The sequence below is a fragment of the Mya arenaria genome, chromosome 11, assembly GCF_026914265.1.
Source record: "Mya arenaria isolate MELC-2E11 chromosome 11, ASM2691426v1".
NCBI lineage: Eukaryota > Metazoa > Mollusca > Bivalvia > Myida > Myidae > Mya > Mya arenaria.
In genome coordinates this window covers 46,154,073-46,168,473 of record NC_069132.1, presented here as the reverse complement: position 1 = coordinate 46,168,473, position 14,401 = coordinate 46,154,073, and the positions used below count along the sequence as shown (strand labels likewise).

Below are 14,401 nucleotides of genomic sequence, written 5' to 3'. Positions count from 1 at the left end.
CCTGTTTAATTAAATGACTAAAATAATTAATATTTTTACTGAGAATTTAGAGAAACAAAATTATAGGTCTGTCATCTAAATATTGATTAAAAAGTAAATTTTGTGCTTATTAAATAGTTACTCTTTTTCTAACAAGGGGTGGAGGGATGAAAAGCTTGTCTACTCATGCAGTGGTTTCCCCCTTTTTTAACCAGGTTTTCAACGAAAACCGGGTTATTAAAATGAGGTTGTCGTTGGGCAGGTGGGTGGGCGTCAAACATTGGTTTCTGTTCAATAACTTAAGTTAGCATTGATAGATATTGATGAAACTTGGTGTGTAGGTAGCTTATGGGAAGAGCTAGCTTGGGATTGCTTTGAGGGGGGTGGGGCTAAGGTCAAGGTCACTGTTACTAAAAATAGAAAAATGGTTTCTGCCCAATAACTTTAGTTAGCATTGATAGATATTGATGAAACTTGGCGTGTAAGTTGCTTATGTGAAGAGCTAGCTTGGGATTTGAGTGGGGAGGGGCTAAGGTCAAGGTCACTATTACTTAAAATAGAAAAATTGTCAAGGTCACTGTTACTTAAAATAGAAATATGGTTTCTGCCCAATAACTTTAGTTAGCATTGACAGATATTGATGAAACTTGGTGTGTAGGTAGCTTATGTGAAGAGCTAGCTTGGGATTGCTTTTGAGGGGGGTGGGGCTATGGTCAAGGTCGCCTGTTACTAAAAATAGAAAAATGGTTTCTGCCCAATAACTTTAGTTAGGATTGATAGATATTGACGAAAGTTGGTGTGTAGGTAGCTTATGTGAAGAGCTAGCTTGGGATTGCTATTGAGGGGGGAGGGGCTAAGGTCAAGGTCACTGTTACTTAAAATAGAAAAATGGTTTCTGCCCAATAACTTTAGTTAGCATTGACCGATATTGATGAAACTTGGTGTGTAAGTTGCTTATGTGAAGAGCTAGCTTGGGATTGCTTTTGAGTGGGGAGGGGCTAAGGTCAAGGTCACTATGACTTAAAATAGAAAAATGGTCAAGGTCACTGTTACTTAAAATAAAAAAAATGGTTTCTGCCCAATAACTTTAGTTAGCATTGACCGATATTGATAAAACTTGGTGTGTAGGTAGCTTATGTACAGAGCTAGCTTGGGAATGCTTTTGAGGGGGGTGGGGCTAAGGTCAAGGTTGCCTGTTACTAAAAATAGAAATATGGTTTCTGCCCATTAACTTAAGTTACCATTGATAGATATTGATGAAACTTAGTGTGTAGGTAGCTTATGTGAAGAGCTAGCTTGGAATTGTTTTTGAGTGGGGAGGGGCTAAGGTCAAGGTCACTATTAGGCCTAAAAAAAATTTGTTTGGTTAGGGTCAACCTTTTCAAAAATAGGTAGGGTAGGTAGGCTTTTTTTATTATTTACTAGGCTTTATATAAGAATGTAATTTTCATCATTGGATAATGGTGTTAAAGTTATCTTCTGTATAAGCATTTAAGGTTTTCAACTACAAAGTGAAAAGCAATTAAAAAAAAAATATATATATTTTTTTTTTTTTTTTAACTTTTTCATATTTTTTTTTCAAATTGACTATAAAAATGGTAGGGTCGGCGCCTATTCTGTAGGTAGGGTGGGGTAACCCGAACCAAATGTATTTTTTTTTAGGCCTTGCTAAAAAATAGAAAAATGGTTTCCGCCCAATAACTTTAGTTAGGATGGACAGATATTGATGAAACTTTGTGTGTAGGTAGCATGTGAATAGCTAGCTCGGGATTGCTTTTGAGTGGGGAGGGGCTACGGTCAATGTCACTGTTACTTGAAATAGGAAAATGTTTTTTGCCAAATAACTTTTGATAGCATTGATAGATATTGATTAAACTTGGTGTGTGGGTAGCTTATGGGAAGAGCTAGCTTGGGATTGCTTTTGAGGGGGGTGGGGCTAAGGTCAAGGTCACTGTTACTAAAAATTTAAAAATGGTGTCCGCCCGATAACTAAAGTTAGCATTGATAGATATTGATAAAACTTGGTGTGTAAGTTGCTTATGTGAAGAGCTAGCTTGGGATTTGAGTGGGGAGGGGCTAAGGTCAAGGTCACTATTACTTAAAATAGAAAAATGGTTTCTGCCCAATAACTTTAGTTAGGATTGATAGATATTGACGAAATTTTGTGAGTAGGTACTAGAAGCTTATGTGAAGAGCAAGCTTGGAATTTCTTTTGAGGGGGTGGGGTCAAGGTCACTGTTACTAAAAATAGAAAAATGGTTTCTGCCCAATAACTTTAGTTAGCATTGATAGATATTGATGAAACTTAGAGTGAAGGTAGCTTATGTAAAGAGCTAGCTTGGGAGGTGGGGTCAAGGTCACTGTTCCTAAAAATGGAAGAATGTTTTTCTGCCCGACAACTTAGTTAGAATTGATGGATAGTGATGAATCTTAGTGTGAATATAGCTTATATGAAGCTGCAGATTGAACTTGCTCATACAACAAATTAATTGGCTATAATTTCTGATTGCCCATAACAAAAACCTGGTTTCGTCGCATTGCAGCGCTTCTAGTCTAACTATTGAAATAAAGAGGCCAAAAAGTGATATTGGTATTCATTGTCACCTATGTTACATAATGGACATTTCTCTTTCTTTTCAGGAACTTAGAGAAAGGGTTCTACGGGGCAAATATAGAATTCCTTTTTACATGTCAACAGACTGTGAAAACTTGTTGAAACGATTCTTAGTCTTAAATCCAACTAAAAGGGCTAGTTTAGAGGTAAGTGTAAGGCATTCATAACACACTGTAAATGATGTAATCCTACAATTCTTTAAACATAAAAGTAAAGTATTTTTATAAAAAAAATCAATTTTAAATGTTCAGATATTTGTAACTAGTTGATAATTTTGCTGTTAATTTTAAATGATTTAACAGCATTTGAACATGTTGATGACTTGAAATATGTTTATATTCATGTTGTTTCTTTTGACAAGATACCCCAAGGGTAGTTTTTTATTTGCAAAATGCAATACATTTTGAAAGTATTTTTCTTTCTGGATGAACAAGCCTGAATTCTTACATCAAATGTTTTTTAACACGCCCTGCTATTTTAGGAGCCTGGAAAGCATTTTGCACATGCAGGGCTTGCGGGCTTGTGCTAATGTTGACCGCTGTGTGTTGATCCCTATGTATAAAATGATAAAGCTTTAAATGATCTATCACTAAAACAGTGTAGATCGGAAATAAGAAAATACCTTTGGGCATATAGCTTCTTTGATCATTATTGTACAAATTTCAATATCTATGTAGACTATATCACTAGTTTGCGTCATTTGCTCACAACATCATATCTGCAAAAGTCATTAGATTGTCCTAAGCAGCTTAACAGTTTCATGTAAAGCAGGGGAACATGTGGGTTAGAGAAATGAGCCATTTTAAGAGGTCTTTGTTTCACTGCACTGTGATTGAAATGACCTTGTGGTTTGGATGACGTAAAAAAGGTCACAGTTGCTTTTTAAATAGTTGCCAGTTGCATGTGGCACTGTTTGATTTTCGCCTCAGAGTGTGTTGAAACAAGTTCTGTACTTGTATACATGAATCTCATTACAGCTTTTTCTGTGTTGGATGTTGTCCGTAATAATTGAAGAAATGAATAAGGCTATTAAAATTAAAAGAAAGATGTTAATAATTAATATTAATTAATATTTCAATATTCATATGGTAATCTGGCGTAGTGAACACTTTTTTGTTTTCTTAGATATTTTTAGATATAAGTTGAACACTGTGTTCAAACATGTAAACACTGTTAGTCATAAACTATGAATTTGAGGTTTATACACTAATACATGCGGTTAAATATCAGTGACAATTGGGGATTGTAACGATTTGACCTTGTGTTCAGTGAAGCGTATGTTTGTATACATAGCATTTCAATGACTACCAACCAGAGAGAAAATGTAAACCATTAACGAGGGTCAGTCATAATTTCCCACACCACTTAACATTCTTTAACCTCGTTGAATTTACTTATTAAAATGAGCACCCATGGTCTGTCATGAATATTGTAGTTAAATAACTACATATTTGGTGATAAAGAAATAATGATTTGAAATCTTAGTATTGCCCATGTAGTTGCATCATGATTATATTAAGGACTGCCACAACTGGACAATCGGTATGTTTACATGTATCATCTTCATGTCAGGCTCTCATGCTTTTTTGTTTGTTTTTTTACTTTTTGAAAAGACATAAATTATTTTTCATGACTTATTAAAACCTCTTATAATATACCTACGTTTGGCAAAAAATGCTGATTTATAGTTAAGATAAAATCTTTTTTTGTTCATGTTCTTCCCCTGATAATCTTGTTAGTCTGAAGCTGGGTATATTAGTCTATCGAAACATTGCCAACCTGAGATGGCCTAATGGATTTTAACTTTTTCAACAACTTGAAACTGTTGTTCAGGGTCAAGATAAAAATTTGTTGTAAAATGTACAAAATTTCTTTTCCTACTTCTTTGTTGCATAAGTCTCCTAATTTTTCCTACTATTTTGTCCTAAAAGCTTTCATTTAATTCCATTTATCTATGGAACACTGCTGGAAAGCCTGCAGCATTATCAATATAATTATAGATGATGTAGTTTCACTCTGCTACAAAGGAAAAGTCGCGGTATTGTTTGCGGTAGCCTTGGTAATCTGGAAAAATCTTGCCTGAACTAAAAATAAAAACACGTTCAAGATATGGAAATGAAACTAGGTACACATGTGGCCATATACCAAAAAGCACATATATAGCAATGCTTATAATTTTTTAAGTAAGGCTCATTTCCTTCTGTACAAACCTCTGCCTTATTTCAATTTAAATGAAAGGCCAATCATTAATTATTGGACGACAGCGTTCACATAAAACAAGAGCTTGGCAGTAATTTTGCAAAAAAAAATGTTGGAATAAATAGAAATGACATCGGTATTTTACCTGGAACTTCTCAGAAGCCTGGATGAGTTCTTATCTGAGTTAGGATCTAAATATTTATATATGTAATTAAGCATATTTTTGCTGGATTTTTGAAAATTTTCATTATTGTCATAGCCTTGGTTTTGTCGTCTGTGGGGGTATTGTTGTCGCCATGCTGCAGAATCTTTATTGATGGCCATTTCTTGATAATCTTCAAGATTTAATGTTGCAGTTGGTCACCATGGTCACAGTGACCAAATGCATACATGTATGTGTTGCAACCATAACAATACTTTTATTTAACTATAACCTTTTGTTTATTGAGAAAAAAGAATGAACATTGCCGAAGCACCTGTTTGTGATGCTCTTGTTGTCATGGGCGGTACTGTCTGTCCTTTTTTAGCTTATCTGTTTCAAAGAAAACATATTGGGTATATTGTCATATTGTCATAGCCTCGGTGTTGTGGGCATCATCTTTGTTGTAGTGCAAACACTTTAACCTTGGCCAAAGCTCAAGATATTCAAATGGAACTTGGTACACTTGTACACACATGTGCAGCAATGCTTATAACTTTACTATTATTAACTATTAAGCTTTGTACCTTTTTGTAAGGAAAAACAAAGGATGAGCATTTGTGTTCACCCCACAGCTTTCTTGTCTTCACATATCCTAATGTTTACTTGCTATTTCATGTTCATTTGTGGTTTACAAGCCCAGATTTTCACTTTCAATCATGTTCATGTGTGGTTTTTGTGCCTCTCTGCCAACAGCAAATTATGCGCGAGAAGTGGATAAATATAGGAATGGAGGAAGACGATCAACTCAGGCCATATATAGAAAATTGCACAGATTCTTTAGACCCCGTTCGCATAGGTAACATAATTGTAGTATATGTGACTATACCACTCAGCCTTCTGCTTCATTGCACTGCATGCTTTTCAATGCCCGAGATGTGTTCTAAATCAGATATCTCATTTTTTCTCTGTAGCAGTAATAATTGTGTGCAAAATGAAATATCTGATACTTAAACAATATATGAGAGATGGAACTTTTCAATGTCATCTCATAACATTGTACAACAAAAAAATAGTTTTGAAAAAAAGAGAAAAATTGTTTTCTTGTAATATTGCATGGCAATCATGCTTTCCTATCAAAGTATTAAATGTAAAGGGACTTTCTTGCTTTGTTAATTAGTGCTGAATTTCTTTAAGCATACATACCAAAAGGCATAGAAAGCTTGCAAAGAAGTAGTTGGCGAGGTGTTCTCATTTGTGTTGTTGCACTTCATAAACACTCTGCAGCGCGCAGCCTAGATACGTGCTGTAGCCTAGATACGCATCATGTGAATGGAGAAATGGACACTCAAACCAAACATGATATCAAAGGATATAGAACTTATAATTTTTCAGAGAAAACATTAAATTTAAGGAGGGGGTGGGAATGGAAGAAGGAAGCAGTTTTTTACATATATGGATAATCTATTACATGAAGGTGTGAGTGTCCATCCCTCTTAATCCAAGTTGAATCTGAATGAAACTCAGCTAGATTGCAGTCAGGACAGACAATCTGGTATTTAACTTTAGCTTACTATCAGATTGTTTGTTTGTTTCCCTTAAATAAATGAGTATCTGTTTTGAACCCATTTGTACAAAAATCATCAAGTTTGAGAGGAAAATATCAATAAACCTGGAAAGCAATCATGTTATGGTGTTGTTCAGTTGTTCAGCTTGGATACCTCTGTGTCCAATCTTGTAAGCGCGTTACCAGTGATATCTAATTAGCGTTCTGTCTTCGTCAGAACATTATGAAAGAAAGGGAGAGTTGGATTAACCTCGGCTGGGAGGAGAACAAATTAAAGCCCTACCAAGAACCCCCTCGAGATATTGTTGATGCTAAACGGATAGGTAACCCAACGCCGAAAACGGTTGAAATGGTTTTCACGACTGCCGTGTACTGTGCAACTGACTTTTGGACTGCATTTTTTATTACTTGTTGTTTAATTACTTTCAAGTTCTGAGTACTGTTGTGTTTTACTTATTGAGTATTGAGTACCTATTTGGACTAAGGTGCTTTATGAGTATTTTAGTAAATATGTACTCTGGAACTTCTGTATTCTGGCAGTCTTTTTTCTCCCTCTGTTTTTGTATGCAGCAAACTGTGTACCTAACTTACAAGCTGTATTAATATGTATACCTCTGATTTACCCAGTCTGTGTTGAATTTCACATGACCCATGGCTTAATGAAATTCTCGTGTGAAAAGCTTACTAGTGTACAAAACAAAACAGCAGTGTAGGCCCCGAGGTTTTCCTTTGCAATTTGACTATTCAACTTCAATTCGGGACTTCAAGCTATTATTTTCAACAGGAGGCTGTTCTTATTTTGACCACTGATTCCAAATTTCAAAATGGCCTGTTCATTTGAAATATGTACAGACTGGGTACTTGCTTTTTATGCCCCCAAAGGTGGGCATATTAAAATTGCACCGTCTGTCCGGCCGGCTCTGTAACTTTCCCTTGTATGGACAGATTTTAAAATAACTTGCCACATGTGTTCCACATACCAAGACGACGTGTGGCGTGCAAGACCCGTGTCCCTACCTCAAAGGTCAAGGTCACACTTAGTGTTTATTCACAATGGAGTGCTGCATATAAGGACATAGAGTATAGGTTGTCGTGTCCGGGCTGTAACTTTCCCTTGTATGGACAGATTTTAAAATAACTTGCCAAATGTGTTCCACATACCAAGACGACGTGTCGCATGCAAAACCGGTGTCCCTACCTCAAAGGTCAAGGTCACACTTAGTGTTTATTCACAATAGAGTGCTGCATATAAGGACATAGAGTATAGGTTGTTGTGTCCGGGCTGTAACTTTCTCTTGTATGGAAAGATTTTAAAATAACTTGCCACATGTGTTCCACATACCAAGACGACGTGTCGTGTGCAAGACCCGTGTCCCTACCTCAAAGGTCAAGGTCACACTTAGTGTTTATTTACAATGGAGTGCTGCATATAAGGACATAGAGTATAGGTTGTCGTGTCGGGGCTGTAACTTTCCCTTGTATGGACAGATTTTAAAATAACTTGCCACATGTGTTCCACATACCAAGACGACGTGTCGCGTGCAAGACCCGTGTCCCTACCTCAAAGGTCAAGGTCACACTTAGTTTTTATTCACAATGGAGTGCTGCATATAAGGACATAGAGTATAGGTTGTCGTGTCCGGGCTGTAACTTTCTCTTGTATGGAAAGATTTTAAAATAACTTGCCACATGTGTTCCACATACCAAGACGACGTGTCGCGTGCATGACCCGTGTCCCTGCCTCAAAGGTCAAGGTCACACATAGTGTTTATTCACAATGGAGTGCTGCATATAAGGACATAGAGTATAGGTTGTCGTGTCCGGGCTGTAACTTTCCCTTGTATGGACAGGTTTTAAAATAACTTGCCACATGTGTTCCACATACCAAGATGACGTGTGGCGTGCAAGACCCGTGTCCCTACCTCAAAGGTCAAGGTCACACTTAGTGTTTATTCACAATGGAGTGCTGCATATAAGGACATAGAGTATAGGTTGTCGTGTCCGGGCTGTAACTTTCCCTTGTATGGACAGATTTTAAAATAACTTGCCAAATGTGTTCCACATACCAAGACGACGTGTCGCATGCAAAACCGGTGTCCCTACCTCAAAGGTCAAGGTCACACTTAGTGTTTATTCACAATAGAGTGCTGCATATAAGGACATAGAGTATAGGTTGTTGTGTCCGGGCTGTAACTTTCTCTTGTATGGAAAGATTTTAAAATAACTTGCCACATGTGTTCCACATACCAAGACGACGTGTCGTGTGCAAGACCCGTGTCCCTACCTCAAAGGTCAAGGTCACACTTAGTGTTTATTTACAATGGAGTGCTGCATATAAGGACATAGAGTATAGGTTGTCGTGTCGGGGCTGTAACTTTCCCTTGTATGGACAGATTTTAAAATAACTTGCCACATGTGTTCCACATACCAAGACGACGTGTCTCGTGCAAGACCCGTGTCCCTACCTCAAAGGTCAAGGTCACACTTAGTTTTTATTCACAATGGAGTGCTGCATATAAGGACATAGAGTATAGGTTGTCGTGTCCGGGCTGTAACTTTCTCTTGTATGGAAAGATTTTAAAATAACTTGCCACATGTGTTCCACATACCAAGACGACGTGTCGCGTGCATGACCCGTGTCCCTGCCTCAAAGGTCAAGGTCACACATAGTGTTTATTCACAATGGAGTGCTGCATATAAGGACATAGAGTATAGGTTGTCGTGTCCGGGCTGTAACTTTCCCTTGTATGGACAGGTTTTAAAATAACTTGCCACATGTGTTCCACATACCAAGATGACGTGTCGTGTGCAAGACCCGTGTCCCTACCTCAAAGGTCAAGGTCACACTTAGTGTTTATTCACAATGGAGTGCTGCATATAAGGACATAGAGTATAGGTTGTCGTGTCCGAGCTGTAACTTTCCCTTGTATGGACAGATTTTAAAATCACTTGCTACATGTGTTCCACATACGAAGAGGACGTGTCATGTGCAAGACCCGTGTCCCTACCTCAAAGGTCAAGGTCACACTTAGTGTTTATTTACAATGGAGTGCTGCATATAAGGACATAGAGTATAGGTTGTCGTGTCGGGGCTGTAACTTTCCCTTGTATGGACAGATTTTAAAATAACTTGCCACGTGTTCCACATACCAAGACGACGTGTTGCGTGCAAGACCCGTGTCCCTACCTCAAAGGTCAAGGTCACACTTAGTTTTTATTCACAATGGAGTGCTGCATATAAGGACATAGAGTATAGGTTGTCGTGTCCGGGCTGTAACTTTCTCTTGTATGGAAAGATTTTAAAATAACTTGCCACATGTGTTCCACATACCAAGACGACGTGTCGCGTGCATGACCCGTGTCCCTGCCTCAAAGGTCAAGGTCACACATAGTGTTTATTCACAATGGAGTGCTGCATATAAGGACATAGAGTATAGGTTGTCGTGTCCGGGCTGTAACTTTCCCTTGTATGGACAGGTTTTAAAATAACTTGCCACATGTGTTCCACATACCAAGACGACGTGGCGTGTGCAAGACCCGTGTCCCTACCTCAAAGGTCAAGGTCACACTTAGTGTTTATTCACAATGGAGTGCTGCATATAAGGACATAGAGTATAGGTTGTCGTGTCCGAGCTGTAACTTTCCCTTGTATGGACAGATTTTAAAATCACTTGCTACATGTGTTCCACATACGAAGAGGACGTGTCGTGTGCAAGACCCATGTCCCTACCTCTAAGGTGAAAGATACACGGGTTTATTCACAAAGGAATTCTGAATATAAGGACATAACAGTGTAGGTTGTCAAGTATGGGTGGTATTTTTTTATGTTCAGAGGCAATTTAAAATAACTTGCCATATGTATTTGACACATAAAGGTAAGATCAACTTTTCATGTACTGACCTTGTTCGTAGGTCAATGTCACATTCGGGGGCATTCGTCACATACTGTGACAGCTCTTGTTGTATGTTTTGATATGTGGTTGGATTTGATTACTGTAGTGCAACCCATTGTTCAATATGCAATAAAGGAAGGATTTACAACTTAAAAGGGGGTGAAGCAGGAACTAATTGATTTGTCTTTATGCAGGGATGTGATTTGTCCACTTATTCTCAGATTTTCATGAATCTAATGCCACCAGGGACCAAAAAAGGAAAATGGAAAAATATATTATTAAAGTGAATAACTTGCTCTGGGTTGTTACTTTATGTTTTGTTTGTATTGACACTCCAGTGTGCTTCAAATTTGACGTCAGCCCTCAAAAGGCCTTCTAAAAAGCCAGTTTTGCTTCTGTAGCAGGGTGCTTCACCCCCTAAATCACCCCCAAAACCCATCTCCAAAATGGTTTCAGCCTCTCAGCTGCCAGGTCAATCACATCCCTCATAAGAATATCTAAGTTTGCATTGTCATCAAAATCTTTCAACTTTGTTTTATGGCTGTTTAAAGGCAGCTTTGAAATTAAAAAGAAAGTAATTATTTCCTTATTTGCATAATATTGAACATTCAAAATGTACAGCTTGAGAATTATATAATATAGAATGTGCTGTATGCAGTGTGGTGAACTAACAAACAAGTAGTGGTGATTGTTTAAGGCAGCTGGAATGTCTTGCAGGGATGGCTTTCTCAGAAACAGCTGATATTGATTGCAAATTAACAGTCTACAAAATTGTTCACTTGTTAATGCTTTTGGAGAAGTGGGGATATTTATTTCCAATTGCCCATACAGTGACAGACAGTTTTCTTAAAGAATTTAAATAATAAGAAAAACTTGCGCCCATAAAGATTTATAATCTTTTCGATTTTTTTTTTTAAATCCTTTTAGCTTAATTAAGTATAAAAAAAATCAGATAAACTTATTGAAAAGATATTTCTACAAAGCATGGTAGCATTGCTCATCAAATATTGACCAAAATTGGTCATGATGTTTATGGGTATAATATCTTGTATGTTTGAAAAACAGTTATTTCACTCTTCACTCCAGAGTTGTGGCCCTTGAATTGTATTTTTTAAAGGGGCAGCATATTCAACTTGGGGACATACTTAATGCTTGCATCAGATTGAATAATCAAAAGATATCAAAAAGTAGCTTGGCCATCCTTACAAGGTACTGCTTTGTATCAAGTTTCATCATTGACAGGGACAAAAAGAAAACTAAGAACAAAATCAGGATGAGGTCAGGAATAAAAAATAAACCTTTTGGATGGTTTAAGGCAAGCGTGACATAACTCCTATATTCTATACAGAAGTACATTCATCTCATTTTTATCCTTGTCTTGTAGTTTTAATAAGTGTTTATAGAATTTTTTCTCTTTTTTAGTCCCTTATGTCCTTGAACCTAATTGCCAATAATTGGTCGGCTGTCTAAATGACAATAATTGGTCTACTACCTTAATGACAATGTACTAGCATTAAAATTCCAGGAAATCTTTAAATAAAGGGTTTTGTGTTTGTCTCATTGGATACAAATTAATGCAAATTAAGTGACTTTCTTTAAATCAGATACAATTATATTGGGTTTAATAGCACATAAGCAATAAAAAAACTGGAATGATATATGCATTGCTAGACATTGTTGCTTCAAATTAAAATGTTTTATTCTACCCTATTCATTGTAGATGTGCTTTTCTTTCAGTTATTTAGATATTATTGTATATTCCAGAAAATGAAAGATTTTAGAGATAAGAAATTACTGCATATATATATATATATATATATATATATATATATATATATATATATATATATATGTATATTATATGTCAAAACTTTCCTGTCATAAATAGTATAATGAATATACAAAGTCAGTATTATCATGATAGTGTTATATAAAGTTATAATCAGTTTATCAATCATATTAAGTTATAATCAGTTTATTATTGATATAATCAATAAAGAAATCCTCATTTTGTAATTAGTAAATATTTGTTTCTCTCGATAACTTCATTCAGCATTAACAGAGTGAATAATTGTTAACTTAAAAATTACCATCATTGCTAAGTAATGTTCATTGAAGATGACCATCACAATGTTGCTGAATGTGTGTACATATCGGTTCTTGCAGAGATCATGGTGAATATGGGATATGGTCGGTCGACCATTGAGGAATCTGTGGTTCAACAGAAGTTTGATGACCTTCAGGCCACTTACCTTTTGCTGGGCAGGAGGACCACAGACGTAAGTTTGCAGGGTTGAAGATAAGGTCGTAGCTTAGAAATGTGTGCAGCCAGTCAGGGGATCAAACACAGGACCCTATGCCTGGATAACTGGCCTACTTTTTGATCTATACAAGTTTCCACCGAGACAAAACATAGGAATGAGCTGAGGTTGATTTAAATACCTGCTATTGTACCTGTTTGATTAATTATTAAAGCCCAGTCTAGTTTGCTAATGGTCCGGATCCTGTGCATCATCTACACCCAGGGTCCTCAGCCAGAATTCTCATTCTGTTTACACTACACATGTTATTTGGAATAATTGACAAAGTTGTAAGTAAATTGAATTGACCAAAAAGAAATGCCTTTTTTGGGGGAATTCTGTTGGCTAATGATGAGGGAAAATTGGTCTTTGAGTCTGGTGAATTTTTTAAAGGGGTTTTCATTACGAATCTTGGAAGAGATTCCCAACAGTGCAGTACTGCACTTGAAAATATTCCATTGGTACGAAATTTCTTGATTTTATTTCAGTTTTCATAATAACAATTTAACAAATATGCAAACTTGTTTGCTTCAGTTGGAAGGTAGTGATCGATCGGGCAGTAGCCAGTCATTGCGGCATCTCCAGACATCAACGACGTCAAATCGACCGACGAGTGAAAATCAGGCGAACAACCACTCTCCAAACAAGGGGGTGACGAGGAGCCAGTCGGCTACTAACAGTGGACAGAGAGGTCCGAGGCGCCATAGTCATGGCGGAGATAATAATGCGCATGGTAGTATGAAACGTAAGCCTGACTCACTAGCTTTTGTTCACAAGCCCTTTCAAACCCACATATTTAGGTGTATTCTGATTTCTGTGCATTGTTGCATTGTATCTTTTGGAGATTTTTCTAATTTTGGATTATATTAAATGCAGAGATCAAAATTTGATGGCAAAAGCCTATGTATGTTTAACATAACATTTGTGTTTATTACACTCTTTTAGAAAGCAAATCTTTTCATATTTTTAATTGTATTTTGAAATTATCTTGTAATGTCCGTTAGATTGGAAGTTAGTGAGAAAAAAAAGATAAGGAAAACTTACTTTGATGCATTGGCACAAATTTTAGTAAAATAAATTATTCAATCAGTGGTGTATAAACAGTCAAATCATTTGAAGGGTGATTTGTAAAAGCTGTTAATGAGACTGATTTGGAATCTTTCATTGCTGACATATTTGGATATCCAGCCAATGGTAAATGTTTGTATTGAAAGGGCTTCCTATCCTTAGCTTTTGCTTTTATTACAAATTTGTTAATAAATTCATGCCCAGAGGTGTGCCCTACCAAGATTACATTGGATGTGGGTAGGTTTTAGCGCTGGCCCATTATTTAATCATTTTGAGTGCTCTGTTAATCGCCAGTTTTGTGCTGACAGTTTGTGGTTACAGTGCTAAATTTACATGCTAGAAATTTGTTTATGTGTTAAGCTAGTGTTCTTATATGTTGCTAGTTACTTATTAATAAGTTCATTGTAATATCCACTGTTAATAGTTTTATGCTACTTTTGAAAATCGGTTTTCTAAAACTGATGTTGATCTAATATCAAAATTAACACTACATGGATATCATTAAGCAATATGGCACCAAGTGTTGGTCTTCTATAAACTCATATTTGAGGGCTGGGTGGAAGATGGGGGATAACTTGATACCAAAATGCCAGGAGTTATGTCTATTCTGCCCATAGCTTTCCAATAATGAGTTACATAATG

At 36.6% G+C, this 14,401-nt stretch overlaps 1 protein-coding gene across 8 annotated transcripts in view; it reads left to right on the top strand.

The window, feature by feature from the left end:
- LOC128209136 (MAP/microtubule affinity-regulating kinase 3-like) overlaps window positions 1–14,401 on the top strand; it is a 52,284-nt gene that overhangs the window by 19,888 nt on the left and 17,995 nt on the right. For 6 of the 8 annotated variants that reach the window (XM_052913023.1, XM_052913020.1, XM_052913019.1 and 3 more), the window contains exons 10-13: window positions 2,620–2,739; window positions 6,716–6,821; window positions 12,558–12,670; window positions 13,226–13,436. In XM_052913023.1, the coding sequence (XP_052768983.1) occupies window positions 2,620–2,739; window positions 6,716–6,821; window positions 12,558–12,670; window positions 13,226–13,436 (550 nt within the window). Of the gene's footprint in view, window positions 1–2,619; window positions 2,740–5,687; window positions 5,791–6,715; window positions 6,822–12,557; window positions 12,671–13,225; window positions 13,437–14,401 lie in introns of all 8 variants that reach the window. The other 2 variants (XM_052913021.1, XM_052913017.1) reach the window with 2 other exon arrangements.